Source organism: Mandrillus leucophaeus, unplaced genomic scaffold (assembly GCF_000951045.1).
Source record: "Mandrillus leucophaeus isolate KB7577 unplaced genomic scaffold, Mleu.le_1.0 Scaffold76, whole genome shotgun sequence".
In the NCBI taxonomy this organism is placed as follows: Eukaryota; Metazoa; Chordata; class Mammalia; order Primates; family Cercopithecidae; genus Mandrillus; species Mandrillus leucophaeus.
Genome location: NW_012108252.1, coordinates 99,876 through 119,070, shown reverse-complemented (window position 1 = coordinate 119,070; position 19,195 = coordinate 99,876). Strand labels below are relative to the sequence as shown.

Below are 19,195 nucleotides of genomic sequence, written 5' to 3'. Positions count from 1 at the left end.
ATTGTTGACAGACAACATGAAGAATTATGCTTCTCACAAGTTAGTTATAGATTTGTACAATATTCATGGATTTCTTGTTTCAGTTTTTACAAATTCATAGCCTTTATTTTGAAAATTAGCTATTAGCAACAATTTTGTCTAGGAAATTGGATATATATTCAAGTGAAAGAAGGAGGTACAGTTACCTATTATCTTGTTGTAACTAGCAAGTAAGTATGATGCATTTGGTACTTTAAAAATTGCACCCAAGTTACAGATTATTGGAATTAATACAATTCATTGGATCTATATATTTTTAAATGGGCAGTGTGATAGCAGAACCTCTTTTAGAATGATAGAATTCCTCTGGAATGATTGGATAACTTCACTTCATCCTTGACTTTTACCTTGGAGGATTTCTTACCCCTCTTGGCTTCTCAAATTTGACTATTAAAATGCTGCCGTTAAAAGTAGGAACATGGTTTCAGGGGAGAGTACCAGCCCATGACCCTTCTGCAAGGCCTCCTAACTCAAGGCAGTTTCCCTGGAATTGTGATCTATGGAATGTTTCGGGAGTGTGAGGAGGTGTAATTTAAGGCTATCCCAGCAAGGATACGCTTAGGGATAGAGGGCCCAGTAGCATCTGGAGACCAGAAGTTAAACTGAGGCAGTCAGATTAGCTTCACGTTCAATTAAGCTGATGGGTCAGACTGGGAGAAATTGCAGGATGACTCAAAATCCTGTCCCGCCCCTGCAGCAGCCACGTTCTGTCTTCAATCATGGGTTCTTTCCAGGTTTCCTGGCCTTCTGTAACCTTGTTAGGCTTGTCCCTGAACGTGGCTACCGATCCAAAGACACATGATCAGAGAGGCAATTAGAAAACCGACCTTTTCCAAAGCAAGCATGTTCTGTTGGGCTTAGAAGTTTCATGTCCTAATATTGTAGGACCCTGTGCATCTCTCTGGAGATGAGGCACATGAGTCACATCTGTGATTCTTGCTTTTGCATCAACATCTCATGAATAGGCAATCAGAGCTTTGGCACCAATGTATTTTCAGTTCATATCTGGTATACTGAAATCCACCTCCTGCTTTGTAGTTTACTGGCAAGCTGTTTTTGATATAAGGCATCTAGAACACTGTAAATATATAACATTTTTATTTCTCTATTATACCTCAATTACGAAAAAGACATCTAGAAGCAATCTCATCAAGAGAGATACTGAGGCCGGGCGTGGTGGCTCACGCTTGCAATCCCAGCACTTTGGGAGGCTGAGGTGGGTAGATCACTTGAGGTCAGGAGTTCGAAACCAGCCTGGCCAGCATGTTGAAACCCTGTCTCTATTAAAAGTACAAAAAAGTTAGCCGGGCATGGTGGCGGCCTGTGATCCCAGCTATTCTGGAGGCTGAGGCAGGAGAATCACTTGAACCCGGGAGGCAGAGGTTGCAGTGAGCAGAGATCACACCACTGCACTCCAGCCTGGGCAACAGAGTGAGAGTCCATCTCAAAAATAAAATAAAATAAAATAATAAGAGATATATTGATAGCTGTCGTTGGAAATTTCAACTTCCATCTCACTTCTGGTAACTTTTTGGAAGTTTGAACAAAGTGGAATACACACACACACACACACAGACACACACACACACACACACACACACTCTCTCTCTCTTATTTGTTTAAGCCATCATATAATCATTGTTTTTGAAAGATGAAAATTAGTTGCCAACTGTACATTTTGGGTATGTGAACTATTTGGATAGAACTCTGAGAAATGCATTCAGAACAACAAACAAAATCATAGGAGACAGTGCAAGACCCTGTCTCAAAAATAAATAAGCTAATCATAGCTTAGTGGGAAGGGTCATATAAGAGTTGTTGAAAAAGTTACTTCTTGAGAAACCAGCTCTAATGCTAGGCAAGTCACTTACTTTGGGGGAGGCCTCAGCTGCTCTCCCTATAAGGTTGCAGCAGGGGTGTAGTGGGAGTGAGTCTTCAGAGATTTTATCTACTAATACGACAGTCAAATGGAGCATGACTTTGTGGAAGCCTCTCCTCTTCCACCCGGAGGGGCCAATTTCTCTGTCCCAGTGAGATGTGACACTTGTATGGTCCCTGCTTGGAGACTTCCCTCTTCTGGAACCTGCCCTGGCTCAGGCATGAGGGCTGACTGTCACCCTTAGATGGGAGCCCAGCACAAAAGCTCACGTGTTGGCAGTGTTCTTGCAGGAAGGAAGAAGACCGGCCAGCCCTTTTGTTACTGCACAAGCAAACAGCTTCTGGTAGCTGTACAGACACATGCGCTTTCTTTCCTCACTGTATTTCCCTAGACAGATTTAGTGCTGCAGACGGGTAGAGGGCGGTCACGGGAAGGAGTTCCTGTTTTTCTTTTGGCTATGCCAAATGGGGAAAATTCCTCCTAGCTTGTCTTTTTGGTGTCATCCTCTCTCCCCCTTGCTGCTGCTGCTGCTTTTTTTTTTTTTTTTGAGACGGAGTCTCGCTCCATCGTCCAGGCTGTAGTGCAGTGGCGGGATCTCGACTCACTGCAAGCTCCACGTCCCGGTTTCATGCCATTCTCCTGCCTCACCGTCCCGAGTAGCTGGGACTACAGGCGCCCGCCACCATGCCCCGCTACTTTTTTTTTTTTTTTTTTTATTTTTAGTAGAGATGTGGTTTCACCGTGTTAGCCAGGATAGTCTTGATCTCCTGACCTCGTGATCTGCCTGCCTCGGCCTCCCAAAGTGCTGGGATTACAGGTGTGAGCCGCTGCGCCTGGCCCCTTTCTTCTTCTTTATAATTCTCATCTCTCATCTCTCCTGGAAACGTTCATGTCAAGTTCAAAAGGGCACAATGTTTTGGTGGGGAAGAAGTGGGAGAACAGGTGACGGATGGTAACTAGGGTCATCATTTTCCCTTCCCAGCCAGCTTCCTGTGAACGTGTGTGTGTGTGTGTGTGTTTCTTTTGCCAGCATCACTGAATCTGTCTGCTGTCTGGTATTCCAGGTCTTGGTTTAGGGAAAAGTAAAAATCATTTATAATCCCAGCTGTCATTTAAACCATCCCTTTGTGGGTAGCATATGGTCCACTGTCTCAGTTCATTGTCCTAAAGATGCTTCATCAGAAAGGAATGACTTCCGCCCCATTACTCCCTGTCCCCTTACTCTGCTTTATTTTTCTTCATGAATCCTACCACCACCGCCCACTGCTTGAACAACCCACTATTATTTGTCTATTTCCCCATCCCTGGTAGAATAGGAGCCCCATGAATGAAGGAACTTTGCTGCTGTTGTTCACCACTGAATCTCTGAGGTCTGGAACACACCTGGCATGTGATAGGCACTCGATAAATATTTGTTGTGGCTCATGGGAGCCCTGCAGAGTTAAGGCTGCAGTTGTTTGTGGAATTCATAAGTGGTAATGAATATTTATCTACTATTCCTCTTCCAAGGAGATCACACAATAATCAGTCTTTATACTATCCAGTTCTTAGGTCTTCCAAGTTATGACTTGTGAGGTATGTTAATTATGATAATGGAAGGCAGTTTATTTGGTTCAGATTTATTGACGTGTAATTTACACAAAGTAAGACTTCCCCTTTACAAAAGTATGATGAGTTTTGAAATATGGATACACATGTGTATCTGTCACTGCCATGCTCCTTTTCAGTCTGTTGTCCCCTCCACCCATGACCACTGGTCACCACTTACTGATTTCTGTCCCCTTCTTTTCACCTTTTGCAGAATGTCATATAAATGGAATCATGCGGTTTGTAGTTTTTTGTGTCTGGCTTATTTTTCTTAGCATTAGGCTTTTGGGATTCATCCGGGTTGTCACATGTATCAGTAGTTTGTTCCTTTTTCTTGCTGAGTAAGTGTCCCAGTTTTATTTATTTGTTTATTTATTTATTTATGAGAAGGAGTCTCACTGTGTCACCCAGGCTGGAGTGCAGTGGCGCGATCTTGGCTCACTGCAACCTCCGCCTCCCAGGTTCAAGCAATTCTCCTGCCTCCCCAGTAGCTGGGATTACAGGTGCCTACCACCATGCCCAGCTAATTTTTATATTTTTAGTAGAGACAGGGTTTCACCATGTTGACCAGGCTCGTCTCAAACTCTTGACCTTAGGTGATCCGCCTGCTTCCAGCTCCCAAAGTGCTAGGTTTACAGGCATGAGCCACCGCGCCTGGCCCCAGTTTTATTTATTCACCAGTTGATGGTCTTTTAGACAACTAATTGTTTCCAGTTTTTGGCTATTCTGTATAAGGCTTCTATGAATATTAACAAATACCTAGGATGGGATGACAGGGTCATATCATAATACTATACATAACTTTAGCAAAAACTGTCAAACTATTTTCCAAAGTGGCTCTTCCATTTTACAATTCCACAGTGTCTTGAGTCCCAGTGTCTCCATACACACGCTAGCACTTTTAATTTTTAATTTAGTGGGCATGTAATGATACCTTATTGTGGTTTTAATTTGCATTTCTCTGCAACTAATGATGAGTGTTTTTGCTTATTTGGGAAGGTTTTAATTTAGCAGTCTGTTGTATTCTGTAGATATTAAGAACTTCAAAATATCAGTGGCATTTGCAGTTAAAATTTCTTTAAAAAATTGGCCAAAGGTTTCCAGCCGTCACTTCTGCCATGCCCAAACTGTATGAAACAAGGCTGAGGTGTGGAGATGGTCACATTTTGGCAAGAGGGAATCACTTGGGTGACTGATGAGACCCAGAGAGAGTGTGCCTTGGGGCTTGAGGGTGACGACGGGCGGAAAGTCGACTGCATAGCCCTGCTGGCCTTGGGGGCTGCCCAGTCCTTAGCTAAACCTGGCGGTTATGGGAAGCAGACTTAGATTCTATTATATTTTTCAGGATGCCCCAGGAGTCACCTGGGCAGCTCAGCAGTCCTTTGTGACTTTCAAGCATATGGTAGAAGCTGCTGAACACAGAGCTCCCTCTCTGGGGATAATTTGCCGAAATCATTTAATCAAGCTTGAGAAATGAGTTACCACAGGCACAGGAGTGCCACCACCCTTGAATTCTGGCACCCTATTTCTCCTGTCCATCTCTTAATTAATTAAGCAGACATCCCCGAGAGTTTACGACAAGCCAGGACCCTTTTGCATACTAAGGAAAACAGGGATGAAGGAAACAGGAATGGTCCCTGCTCTGACTCAAAAGGTAGAAATCCTCTTTCACAGCCAAGCCTTCCTAGGGAGCACGTAGGAAGGGCTCTGAACCCACATGTCAGTTGCGGGGGAGGAGATCAGGAAAGGATGTTGAAGAAGTGGAGACCTAAGTTTAAGACCTAGGAGTTAGCCAGGCCAGTAGTGCTTGAAAAGGTGTCTTAAGACAAGAGAAGCCACCAGTGAAGTCCCAGTGGTAGGAAAGTGTGCAGCATATTCTCAGCCTGTACACACACCCAGGGCATTGCTTAGCAGGTAGGGAGTGGTGAGAGAGTAGGCTGGAGTCCCAGAAGGGAGGCCAGGTAGACCTTGGTGAGCACTGGACTCTATGTTCAGGTGCTGAGGAGCTGGCAAAAGGTTTTAAGTGGGGGAGTGGCATATTCAGATATTTGGTCTAGCTGAGTAACTTTGGGTGCTCTGTGGCAAATGGATGGGACACCAGTGAGGTGGCGGTTGTGGTCATCTAGGAGCAGGATCAGAGTGGCCTATTGACTGGGATGTCTGTGAAGTGGGATCCTTTCCAGCCAGTAACTGGAAATGTGTATAAAGGCAGAAGTGAGTGTGCTGCATTTGAAACATTGAGAAATCTAGTACATAGTACTGTCTCTTTTATAGCTTTTTTTTTTTTTTTTTTGATTTTGGTTTGTTTGTTCACTAACTTGGAAAACTGATGTGGAAATGTCCCTTTGGCTTCAGTTACCTCAGCAAAAGGGGCCGGGCCTTGCCAAGCCCTCCTCTTAGGACAGAATTGCTCCCAGTATTGATCATTGTGTTCTGAGATGAGGGAGCAAATTGTGCAGGAGGCCAGGTCAGTGCCAAGGTGGGCGGGAGGAATTGGAGCAGGAAGCGTGCCTATTTGTGCCCAGCAAAGCCACAGCAGAACTTTCTACTGTGGCTCTATGCTACTTCTTACCAACCTTCTCCGTGTGCTTCCTGGAGAGTCCTTGGAGTCAGAACCGGTTTTTTTTGGAAACCCAGACACTTTACTTCCAAGAAAATGCTGTCCAAGAAAACTCATCCTTCCCTCCTTCTCATGAACATTGTGTAGAGGTGTGTCTTCTCTTTCTTTGAGCTTCTCCACTCAGGGTTTAGGGGAGGTGATATTCTGTATTTGGGTTTGGCTCTGGGTACTGCAACATTAAGCTATTTAGATTTCATCCTTCCTGCCCCTCCTACCTTTCCAGAAACCCACAATGGATTTGCTAGAAATAATGGAAAGTCCTGTTTAGACAGGATATAACCATTTCTCAGCTAGAGGATATTGTTGGAATGAAGAAAGATAAATGGGGAGAAGGGAACTCACATTGCTTTGGCACTTACATTAAGCCATGTACTGTGTTGGGAACTTATTTATATTATCACGTTGAATCCACAGAACACCATACAAGGTAAGTGTTGTTATCATTTTACAATGAGGAAACTGATGCTTAGAGAGCATAAAGCCTTGGCCAGGGGCACATAGTTGGGAAGCCGGGGCTAATTCATGCCCGGCCTCTTTCTGGTAGTTTTCCTTTTTTAATTGTACCCTCCTCAATGTTACCTTGGGGATCTGAAAAGGTTCATGTAGCTTCTAAGTCAACGAAGTGATTCCTGGAGAGCAGCTTCCGTATGAGAAAAATCTAGGTAATTATTTCAGTGTTTCTGGAATGCAAGCTCCGTCCTGAGCCATTTAGAAGACAATTTGGGATGACAAGCATGTGTCTCACAATGCTGTTCTGGCTGCCAGTGCTGTGCTGCCAGTTGTCATCTTTGAACAAACTGATGCATTGCTGCTTTAATTCGTCCTCTTTTTGGAGTAAGAAACTTTGGAGGTGTGTGTCCTTCTAGAATTTTGCTGAGCAAATGGTAAAGAAAAGAAATAGGTCCTAAGGCTTGACTATTTCAGAGAATTTCTTGATTTATTGGACTGTCAGTGAATGAATTAGAATACATAGTGGTAGGCTGTCTTTTCTTCTGAGACACTGCAATTTCCTCCAATCTCTTGACTTTTCTAGAAGTTTTAATTCAAGTCCTTGTTGGGTGGGAGATAAAAGGGTATTGTTCTACTAGAGACTGACCTTGGCATGGAGATCTCATTTGGACTCACAGATTTCTAGTCTAGTGCTTGATTTTATATCCATACCTCACTACTGCATTCTTAGTTCCTTCTGCTCCTTGTTCCTCATGCCCAGTGTCCCACCCTACCCTTGCCCCGACTCCTCTAGAGGCCACGGTGATTCACTGAGCCATTTTATAAGCAGAGCTAGGAGAGTTCATGGCTACCAAGTGCCAGCGGGGCCGAATTTTCACCTGTGTGTCCTCCCTTCTTCCATTTTTCATCGTTTGCCCCCTCCCCAGCTTTAACTTTAGTATAACTACTTGGGACTATTCCAGCATTAAATAAGGGCAACTGCTGCATGGGTGGCTGGGACACACAGAAAGTAGTATCCCTTGTTCATGAGAAGACCTTCTTGCCCTAGCATGGCAAACAGTCTTCCAAGGAGGCACCTGTGACACCCAACGGAGTAGGGGGGTGGTGTGTTCAGGTGCAGGTGGAACGAGGCCAGAAGTGTGCATATGTGCTGCCTGTGGGAGCTTGTTTGTTGGTTTCACAGTTGATGCCCTGAGCCTGCCGTAGCAGACTTGTTTCTCCATGGGATACTGTTTTCTTTCCAGAGACACAGCTCTAGGGTTGTCCTTATTACCTGAGAGCCAGGTGTCGGTGGCATTTTCTTGGTGTTTACTCACACTCATCTAAGGCATGTTGTGGCTTTCCAGATTATGAAACTGTGCTTTATTTATTTATTTATTTATTTGAGATGGAGTCTTGCTGTGTCGCCAGACTGGAGTGCAGTGGTACAATCTTGGCTTACTGCACCTCCACCTACCGGGTTCAAGCGATTCTCCTGCCTCAGCCTCCCGAGTAGCTAGGACTACAGGCGCCTGCCACCACACCCAGCTAATTTTTGTGTTTTTAGTAGAGACGGAGTTTCATTGTGTTGGCTAGGATGGTCTCGATCTCTTGACTTCATGATCCTCCTGCCTCGGCCTCCCAAAGTGCTGGGATTACAGTCTTGAGCCACCACGCCCGGTCAATGGTGTTTTTTATCATTTGAAGGACTCAGTTGTGTAACCCACTGAAACTTTAGTCTGTAAGGAAGTTCAGGGAATAGTATAAGTCACTCCAGGCTTGAGGCAAAATTTACAAATGCTGCTGACTTTCTAAGTAAGGGGAGGCATTTTCTTAGAGAAGAGTTAGATCTCTGGGATTCCACTATGCCATTTCCATCCTCAGTGTTCTGGCCACCTGAGAGAGGTCTATTTTCAGAAATGCATTCTTCATTCCCAAATGATAACATCCATGGAACTAAAATGATTAGGACCATAACAACTAGCTCCTAGCCTGCTGTCGGAACACCTCCCGAATCCCTCTTTGTGGGTGAACCCAGAGGCTGGGAGCTGGGGACTCATGACCCATTGAGAAGCAGTCATGACTCAGAGCTGTGTGTTGGAGGTCTCAGCTGAGAGGGCTGGATTAGCAGTCCTCACTGGTGTATGGCTTTGCAGCAATAACTGACGGCTGTTTCCCCTCCTGCTTTATCTTTCAGTTAATGACCAGCCACGGCATCCCTGCTGTGAGCTCTGGCCGCTGCCTTCCAGGGCTCCCGAGCCACACGCTGTGGGTGCTGGCTGAGGGAACATGGCTTGTTGGCCTCAGCTGAGGTTGCTGCTGTGGAAGAACCTCACTTTCAGAAGAAGACAAACAGTAAGCTTGGGTTTTTCGGGGGGGTTCTCTCATTCTTCTTTGTGGTTTTGAGTTGCGAATTGGAGGAGGGAGGGAGGGAAGGAAGCTGTTTGGTTTTCACACAGGGATTGATGGAATAATCTGGCTCTTACAGACAGAGGACTGTGTGGTCCGGATATGGCGTGTGGCTTATCATAGAGGGCAGATTTACAGCCAGGTAGAAATAGTAGCTTTGGTTTGTGCTGGTGCCCAGGCATGAGTTCTGATCCCTAAGACCTGGCACCAAATTGCCTGACCACCCCACTTTTTCCTTTTGCCGCAGCCCTGGGAGCCACTTGGCTCTCCAAAAGCCCCTAATGGGCCCCTGTATTTCTGAAAGCTGTGAGTAAAGCGAGTTAATGGCCCCACTCTTAGAGATCAATACTGGGTGTCTTGGTGTCAATCTGGATTCTTTCCTTACAGATTTGTGTCAGGCCTGGAGGAATATAATAACTGAGACTTGTTTTATTTCTGCGGAGGGTTCTAAGCCATTCACTTCCCAGATGAGCCAATAATGCTTTGAGTAATCTGGAGATCATGTTTAATGCGCAGGTGAATGGAACTGTTCCACAGACGGATGTGAGGGCTGTAGGGCAGAGTGAACTCCCTGAAGCTCAGACGTCAGCTCTTTGTCTCTCTATCTCTGAACACCCTTCCTTAGAGATCCCATCTGTAGGATGCATTTCTCTGTAGTTAGTTTCTACGTCTCTTGTTCCTGGTCCGCCTTTATTTATTTATTTTTATTGGATTCTAAGCCCGTATCCCCACTTGGCTATCTTAATGCGGCTTCACATGTCTGTAACAAAAATGATCATCTTTCTGAGATTCAAAGGGCTACACGGGACTTTGGAGAGAATTTCATTCAGTTTTCCTCAAACTAGAATAATGCTTGCACTGTCTGTAAAAGAACAAAAGTGTCAAAGCACCCTTTTGTTCACTAAATTTCTTTTTTATTATAGTGTTACTTAAATATGTACATATGTAAAAGTAGATATAAACTTATAGGCTATTATTATACAACTACATGACCCACACATATTTACAAATTAAGTGCAAACAAAATTATCCAGTCAATACCATTCAAATTAATACCTTAAATATGGTGAGGCAGTTGTTGTTCAGCCGAAACCAAATTATAAGTTGCATGGCAGTAAATGCCGTCGTGCTGAACTTTTGGAGTTTGGCTAGTCTATATTATCATGTACTAATGATTGAATTCTCCACCCATGTTTCTACTTGTACAACCTTAATTTGATGGTATTTGGCTTTCATTGGGTCCAGTCTCATCTTTTATAAGTTGAGTCCGCACCTGTTCCATTCTCATGAGTTTGCTACAATTATACTGGTGCCAACACAATCATAAACACAAATGTAGACTTGGGCTTTGAAATCTTATGCCAGAACTTGGCTTTAAAGTAAGCATTTAAAAAATCCATATGTGTTTATTAGACTTGGTTTAGGTGACGATTGAAATGAAAATAAAGTGTTTAAAATCCTCCTAGAGAACTTAAATATAATCCCTCAGCAATGTGTATACAGGTCTTCATTTGAGAAAAACTGATTGTGTTCCGCCTCTCCTGTTACAAATGGGGAACCTGAATTCGCAGGTCTCTAGTGAGAGAACACGGACTAGAATCTATGGATCCTATCTGTTTTCTGTAATTGTAAAGTATAATAAGATAATATTATATTAATATAATAAAAGCAAACACTTAGAATGAGCTTCCATGTGCGAGGCACTACCTGATTAGGCATTATTAACTAGATTTATTCCTTTTAAGGCCCTGTGATGTACTGTTATTTCCACATGTTGTAGCTGGGAAACGTGCTACTCAGGTTAAGTAACTTGTCTGAGGTCCATACTACTAACAAGGAGCACAGCTAGGGTTCAAATCCAGATCATCTGACTCTGGAGCGAGCACTCTAACTCACTGTGCCAGATTGCTTTGCAGTGGTATCATTATTTTGCCTATCCCCCATCTGAGAATATTGAGGTTTCTGATGCCTTCCTTGCCTTTCTCCCTGCCTTCCATGGTTATTCCCAAGTCTTGGTGTTCTAGTCCTCTATGTCCGTCATTACTCTTATTCTTTCACTATGGTGTGGTCCAGGGCTCCTGCCCCTTCTTATCCTGGTGGAAGGGGCCCATTTGCTGGGAAATTGTCTCTGCCATGGTTTATCCATGTTATGTGTCTGTTAATGAGTAGTGGGAAGAATCATATCATCTTGGCAATGAAAGGAGGGCTATGGCTCTGGGGTAGTCTAGTCTGAACCTCTTATTTTACAGATGAGAAAGCTAAGGTACAAAGCAGGAAAGGGATTTCGCCAAGGTCACCCAGCCAGCCACTGAGCTGCAACCAGAAGCTGAGATCCCTAGGACTAGGGCCAAGCCTCAGTCTGTCCCATCACAGTGACTTTTCTTCCCTCCTCCAAACTATTTTTATTTTTTATTTTTTTGCAACTTCATAGCAACTTGAAGGTAGCAGAAAGGGCAGAGAAGAGGTTTTCCGTGCTTAGCCAGGGAAGGAATCCTGCAACAGGATGTGGGGTTGGGTCATTCAAATTGGGCCAGACTCCACTGGTCTTGTTGCTTCTTGCTGGGTATTGCAGATGGGTTTAGAAGTGTTAGGATTAGAGAGATGGGCAGGTTTAGCCAAAGGCAGTTTGTAGCCTTACGGCCTAGTTGTTGTTAAAGAAGGAAGTGGGATGCAACACCCTGACACAAAGGGGCTTAAGTTGTTACACCACTGCCTGCTAGCCTGTTTTCCTTACCTCCCTTCCTGATTTCTAAAGGAAGTGTATTTTGCTGAATCAGAAAGAAAAGTGATTTATTTCAGGTTGCTGATGCTTAGATTGTTAGAGTTGGAAAGATCTGGCTTGCACCTTGTACAATTGACAGAACTGGGGTTCAGGGGGGCACAGGTGTCCAGCGTTGGTCAGTCAAGAAAGTAGCACCAGAACCAGTCTCCTCGTGGCCCTCCAGTTGCAGATCCTTTTTTGCTTTGCTCTCTCTGCATGCTAAAGCTCCTGTGTCTCGGAATCTCAAGTTTTGACTGATGGCTGCTTCCCAATCCACCTGGTTTAGATTTCTAGATTATATTGTTTAGACATCAGAACCTCTTAAGGGTTGTGGGGCCACCTTGTTAGTTCACATAGTGAGAACCAGCCCTGCCCATTAGGTAGGGGAAGAAGTTAGCAGTCCATGATAGCTGTTGCCTGCAGTGTATGGAAGTTCATTGCGCAATTCCTGTCTCCTGAGATCCTGGAGTGTATACGCTTGGCCTCAGAGCCCAGCACAGAGCCTGGCCCTTGGGACATGCTTAGTAAGTATTTACTGAATGAGTGGGAAATGTCTTAAGTCCCATTGGTTTGCAGGCCTTGAGGAGGCTCCCTTGCACTAGGAAGAATACTAAGAATACGTAAAGCCTGTCTGCTGCTGCCAGGAACATAGAAACACTATGTTTGGCCTGGAGCTGAACAGTATACCCCAGAGCAACACTGTTGAAAGGCAGTGCTTGCCTTTTCATTCTGTGTCCTGGTTTGCTGGTAACTCCTGGGTCCCCCGCTCTCCTGTGCCCCCATTATGCAGACTCACAGGGAATCATCAGCCAGGGTTAGTTTTCCGCTGTTTCTGTTAGGCAAAGAATAAATTGAATTGAGTTGTGAAAGTTGGGTGCAAAGCTCAGTTTGGTTCCAAAGTAACAGTTAACTTGTGTGGGTGGTAGGTATTCAGTACAAACAGGGCTGGGGACAGGAAGGGGAAGAAAACTTCAGAGATTTCAGGATCCTCATCTGGTTTTAGGCTGATCCAGAGGCCAAGGTTCCCATGGAACAAACTGGACAAAGTGAGAGTGGCCATATCACCTCTTTTCTTTTGCCTTTATTATTAATTTTCTCAAATAGATCTGACTAGTCATGTGGCTGGGAAAGTAGTTAATTGTGATTTTTTTTTTTTTTTTAAACTGAGTCTCACCCTATCACCTAGGCTGGAGTGCAGTGGCACGATCTCAGCTTGCTGCATCCTCTGCCTCCCGGGTTCATGCAATTCTCATGCTTCAGCCTCCCGGGTTCAAGCAATTCTCATGCTTCAGCCTGCCGGGATTACAGACGCACAGCACCACACCTGGCTAATTTTTGTGTTTTTAGTAGAGACGGGATTTTAGCATGTTGGCCAGACTGGTCTCGAACTCCTGACCTTGAGTGATCCACCCACCTCGGCCTCCCAATGTTCTGGGATTACAGGCATGAGGCACTACCCCCAGCCAGAGTACCACTATTTGGGCATTCTTTAATGAAAAAGAATGAACCATCCAAAAATTAAAACTCCTCATTTATGAGCGTTTAGAGAATTTTGCAGAGTAGATGGAAACGCTCTGCATCCTTTCCCCACTTCTGGTTTCACCTGACACATTTCTTCCCTGTCCTTACTCCTGGACCGGCAGCAGTGGTCATGATTCCAATCCCAGCCTGGCCACCATCTGTCTCAAAGGCCTAGGAAAACTCCTTTCTCCAGAGCTGTAGTTTTCTCTTCTACGGAATGAAGAAAGTTAAAACAAATAGAAATTTATTGTTTCATTTGGATAAATATCTATTAAGCACCTATTACTTGTGGGATGGTTAGCTGGGTATCTAGTGGTGAAGCAGTCAGGCATGAGTACTGTTTTCATAGAGCTTACAGTTCAGTGAGGCCAGCAGATGTGAAACGTATCATCATGCAAATAAAGATATAACTGTAAACTGTGATGAGGATTATGAAGGAAAAAAACCGACAGACTGTGGTACTGGTGTTAGATACTAGCAGATGTGGTTAGGGATTTCATTTAGAATGACAGATCGTGACATTAAAGCTGAGAGCTCTGAAGTTCGAGCAATGGTGAGCCAGGCAAAGATCAGAGGCCTAGAGATAGGGAAATCCATTCCAGGCAGAGAGACTGGGGGTGCCTGTCCCCTAGGTCAGGGAACAGAAGAAAGCCAGTGGCACTGGTGGAGTGAATAAGACTGACTGGGGATGAGTTGGTAATAGACATGACCAGATCATTCAGGGCCTTGAGACTGGGGAAGGAGAATTTAATTTAGTATTTATTTATTTATGTATTTATGTATGTATTTGTTTATTTTCGAGATGGAGTCTAGCTCTGTCACCCAGGCTGGAGTGCAGTGGAGCAATCTCGGCTCACTGCAACCTTTGCCTTCCGAGTTCAAGTGATCCTCCTGCCTCAGCCTCCTAGTAGCTGTGATTACAGATGTCCACCACCATGCCCAGATAATTTTTGTATTTTTAGTAGAGATGGGGTTTCACCATATTGGCCAGGCTGGTCTGAAACTCCTGACCTTGTGATCCGCCCGCCTCGGTCTCCCAAAGTGCTGGGATTACAGGTGTGAGCCACTGTGCCCCGAGAGAATTTACTTTTATTTTATATGCAAGAGGACCCCCTGAGATAGTCAGGCCACATTGTCTGGGGACTCTTGGGATAGAGGGAACTTGAATGACAATGGCCCAAGAAAGCAATTGTAATCATTACATATACATGGACCATTTTATGCTCTGTTTTCTTCTTTCATTTAACATTATTTAGTGTGCATGTTCACATATTTCTAAATCATCTTCTTATTTAGAATAATGATTTCTGATGTGTAGGCTGTGTTTTATAGTTTTGAAAGTAATACTTTGATATCCATTATTTTCTTGATTCTCACAACAGTTCTGAGGTGTGTGCATTGCAATTTCTGTTTCACAGATGAAGAGAGTATTGTTAATAAGTTAATGGCTGGGCACGGTGGCTTACACGTATAATCCCAGCACTCTGGGAGACCGAGGTGGGCGGATCACTTGGGGCCAGGAATTTGAGACCAGCCTGGTCAACGTGGTGAAACCCCATCTCTACTAAAAATACAAAAATTAGCCAGGCGTGGTAGCACTTGCCTGTAATCCCAGCTATTCGGGAGGATGAGGCAGGAGAATTCGCTTGAACCCGGGAGGTGGAAGTTGCAGTGAGCCAAGATTGCGCCACTGCACTCAAGCCTGGGTGACAGAGTGAGACTCTGTCTCAAAAAAAAAAGAAAAGAAAAAAAAAAGGTTGCTAAGAGGAGGGCTGGGATCTTTTGGCTCCAAATCTGCTGTAGGATGATGCCTTTGACATTCTTGATAGCTTTGCAGTAATCCATCAACACAGTTTTTAGAAGTTCAAACCCTGTTGCCAACATTTAGATTGTTCTATGTGTGCTGCTACAAATAAATTACTGTAAAGATTCTATACATTTAATCTTTTATTATTTTTGTATCATTGGTGTAGGCCAAAATCTGAGGAACAGGATTACTAGGTTGAAGGGAAATGGCCCGTGAAGTATATGATCAGATGTCTTTCCAGAGGATCCAGCCAATTTAAGTAGCCACCGTCAATGTGTGAGACTTTGTGATTCAGGGAAGGCAGGCCTGGTTTTAAAAATCGTTTCCCCTCTCTAGCATTTTTCTGATGTGATCCTTCAGATTTCACTTTAGTTTTCCCAGGTCTCATTGGCATGCATGCTGTTAGGGATGGGCCTAAAATTAATTTGTCTTCATATTCATATCGTGTCATCCCAGTGATTATTTAATAATCACTATTGATTAAATAGTGATTCCTTTTCTAGTTATTTTTGGGACATTTATTAAAACCTGGATGTGGTCGCTCATGGCTGTATTCCCAGCACTTTGGGAGGCTGAGGTGGGGGGATTGCTTGAGACTAGGAGTTCAAGACCAGCCTGGGCAGCATAGCAAGACCCCATCTCTATAAAAATAAGGAAATTAGTCAGGCATGGCCGTACTTGCCTGGAGTCCTAGCTACTTGGAAGGCTGAGGTGGGAGAATTGCTTGAGTCTGGGTGGTCAAGGCTGCAGTGAGCTATGATCATACCACTGTACTCCAGCCTGGGCAACAGAGTGAAAGCCTGTCTCAAAAAAAAAAAGTGTAGGGAGCAATTTTGGAGTTACTCATTTGGTCATTTGATACGTAGTTTTAGTTTTGGTCCTGATAGAGCCCAGAATGTGCCCTCAATTTGATGAACATTCTGATATATGGAGGAGCTCATTGTCCGCCACTTACCTTTTTACCTTTCGGAATATCTTTTGGTATTTTCATCTATTTTTTCCCCATTGAGTGTTATTACCTTATCAAGCTCAGAAAAGTACCCTATCGCTATTTTAAGTGCAATTGTGTTAAATCTATAAATTAGCTTGGGAAATTTGGATATTAAATGATCTCATCAAGAAGCAGAGCTTAGCTCTCCTTAATTCTCGTCTTCCTTTATTTATCCTACTAAAGTTCTGTGGTTTTCTTTTATATAAGAAGCACATGTTTGGCTAAGTTAATACCTAGGTTGTTTTGTTTATATTTCTGTTCTCACTGTGAATAGTATTCTCTTTTCCCCACATTATATTAATTTAACTGGTTTTCACAGGCTTATAGCAATGCTATTATTTAGGAGAATTTACCTTGGTTCTGATTAATTTACCCATACTTGCAAATCATTTGCAGCTTTTTAGTTAACTTTGTGAGTTCTCTTGGATTTATGACCACGCTATAAACAGAAAGGATATTTTCATCTCTTCCTTTCTGATGTTTATTCTTCTTGTTTCCTTTTTCATGCCCCATTGTATTGTCAAAAATCTCTCAATACTAAGAAATGGCGACTTCATTTTTCAGCATGGAGTGCATTATTTTGGCTACCATGATTCAGAAGCCTCTTGCCCAAGGCCCAATTTTATTCTGCTAGTTTTCTTTGTTCTTTGTACATGGCCCTTGCGCTGCCCTAACCTTGAATTAACGTGGATAAATCTCAAGAATTTAAGAGCACCGTGACTGTGTCCTCAGGCTAGGTAGTGAAATGGGTTCAGAGTGACTGGATTGTGGTCTATGAACTTTTGCAGCCAGCAGCAAAAGTCAGGCATGAATAATCAAGTGGACAGTGAACATCTGTAGTGTGTGAGATGTTGGCATAACTATGAATGATGATTCAAGAGTGGTTTGATGCATATTGAATAACATGATGATAAGTACTAGACTCTGTGGTAAGCCTTCTATGTGAAATACATTTAATTCTGATAATAACTCTAGAGCAGTGGTTCTCAAGTGGGGGGCAGTTATCCCCCTACCCCACCCCACCCTCACCCTTCCACCAGGGACGTAACATCTGGAGATATTTTTGGTTGTCACTCCTGGGAATGTATGTGCTGATATTTAGAGGATGAGGTCAGGGATGCTGCTAAGCTTCCTAGAATTCACAGGAGAGTCTCTCACAACAACTATCTGGCCCCAAATGTCAGTAGGGTCGCTGTCAAGAAAATCTGCTCCAGCGGTGCCTACTCATATTATCCCCATGTTGAAATAACAAGATGGGAAGTGCAAAGTGGTACTTTAGTACTCTTAGAGCAGCTTTGACTTTGGTGAGAAACGCCTTTTGAAAACAATGTTTTTCCCCATCTTCCCACCCCATGGGGAGGTGTGGGGTTGGGTGGGTAGGTACCAAAGCAAGGTTTAGAAGAGTTTTCTATAGGAATTTATAATGGTAAAGGATCAACTTCATTTCCAAGCTATTTATGAGGGTTTATGTTTAGGAAAAGTGCTAAGCTTAGAGATGGAGGAGAAATCTGATTTTATTAATGAGTGTAGCCTTAATGGCATATCCTGACAGAAGTCAAGTTTGGTTTCTAGAGGGAGGCTATTATGAAAAGAAATACATAGAACATTCCCCTGGGTTTGGAAGGTGAGTTCTAGGTTCAATGATGGGAGGAATTTTAGAGGTCCAAGGTAAAAGGGCAAAGATTGAATTTTGTCTCTTGTGAGTTCTTTGGCTCAGGTGGCGTGAACTTTGGAGACAGTCTCTTTAATTCACTCATACATGCTAGTGTCTCAGCTCAGCAAGGGCTTTGAGAGAGCAGGCGTCTGTATGCTCTGGTAAGCGAAGGTAAAGTGCATAAGGCACTTCCATAATGGCGAAGAGAAGGAGCCCTTCAGTCAGAGTGGCTTTGAATCTTGGTTCTGCCATTTGCCAATCTTGGACTATCGGGCAGTACTCTTTGAATCTCAGCTTCCTCTTCTGTAAAATGTGTACAAGAGTACTAATTGGATTGTTTGATGATTAAATGAGTTAATGTATATAAAGCACTCACAACCCTGGTGCATAGTAAGACCTTTTTAAGTGTTAGCCATTATTATTATTGTCATCAATTTTTTTTAACCTCTTTTCCTGATCTGCTTACACTCGCCATTCAGCTGCTGCAAATGGCTTGTAAGATTTTCTGTTTGCCTTTTGCTATCTGTTGCCATGGGGAAGATCCATTCATTTTTTTCAGTCAACCAACATATTTTGAGCATCTGCTGCCCTACAGGATCCTAGATATGGGGGCTGTAGAGATGTCCAGGAACATAAGCCTTGATTCATTGGGTCAGATCACTGCTCAGCAGGGCTGGAAAATGCTAGGTTTCTTTTAAGTGGCATAGGTATATGTCCCAAACGTAGCTTTGTGATGGCAGCATGGTGAGTACAAAAGCACACACTAAAGGGTCAGTAGATCTGGGTTCAAACTTTGGTGCAGTTTCTTATGGCTCATATCTTGTTCAAACCTCAGTTTCTTCACTTCTAAAATGGTAATGATACAACTTACCCCACAGAGTTATTATGAATTAAATACTGGAGATGAGATACACAAAACGTCCTGAGTACACAGTAGGTGCCCAGTATTGGCTGTAAGTATTATAAATCTACAAGCTGTGAATTCATCTTACCTCTGTGGATCCTGTTGATATTTCTAGACCATGCCACCTACTGGGGCCATTTCCTACCTGAGTCTCCCATGGTGTCAAATAGAATGTCATGTGGCCTCCTGACTTGGGTAGAATTGGCCGCTTATCTCAACCCCGCTACTGACTATCTCTGTGATTTACCCTTCCTCCAGCTTTAGCCTTGCTACATATAAAATGAAGACAATAATGTCTCCTATTTCACACGGTTGTCCTGGGGACTAAATTAAGTAATTAATATAAAATGTGCCTTGTATATATTGGGTCCTAAATAAACGGTAGCTACTATTTATCCTAAAAGTACAAATGGTAGTTTCAGAGCTTCAAGGTTGATGACTATATATTTTACTCATACTCTTTGTTTAGTTTCGTTTTTTCCCCTAATTTCATTAATTCCTTCCTTCCTTCCTTCCTTCCTTCCTTCCTTCCTTCCTATCTTCCTTCCTTCCTTCTTTCCTTCCTTCCTTCCTTCCTTCCTTCCTTCCTTCCTT

General features: G+C 43.5%; 1 protein-coding gene across 1 annotated transcript in view; it reads left to right on the top strand.

The window, feature by feature from the left end:
* The window catches only part of ABCA1 (ATP-binding cassette, sub-family A (ABC1), member 1), a gene marked incomplete at its 3' end in the record, with an annotated part of 142,301 nt that overhangs the window by 23,400 nt on the left and 99,706 nt on the right, over positions 1-19,195 (top strand). Inside the window, exon 2 of the mRNA XM_011966399.1 lies at positions 8,752-8,909. Within this exon, the coding sequence (XP_011821789.1) occupies positions 8,844-8,909 (66 nt within the window). The remainder of the gene's footprint in view (positions 1-8,751; positions 8,910-19,195) is intronic.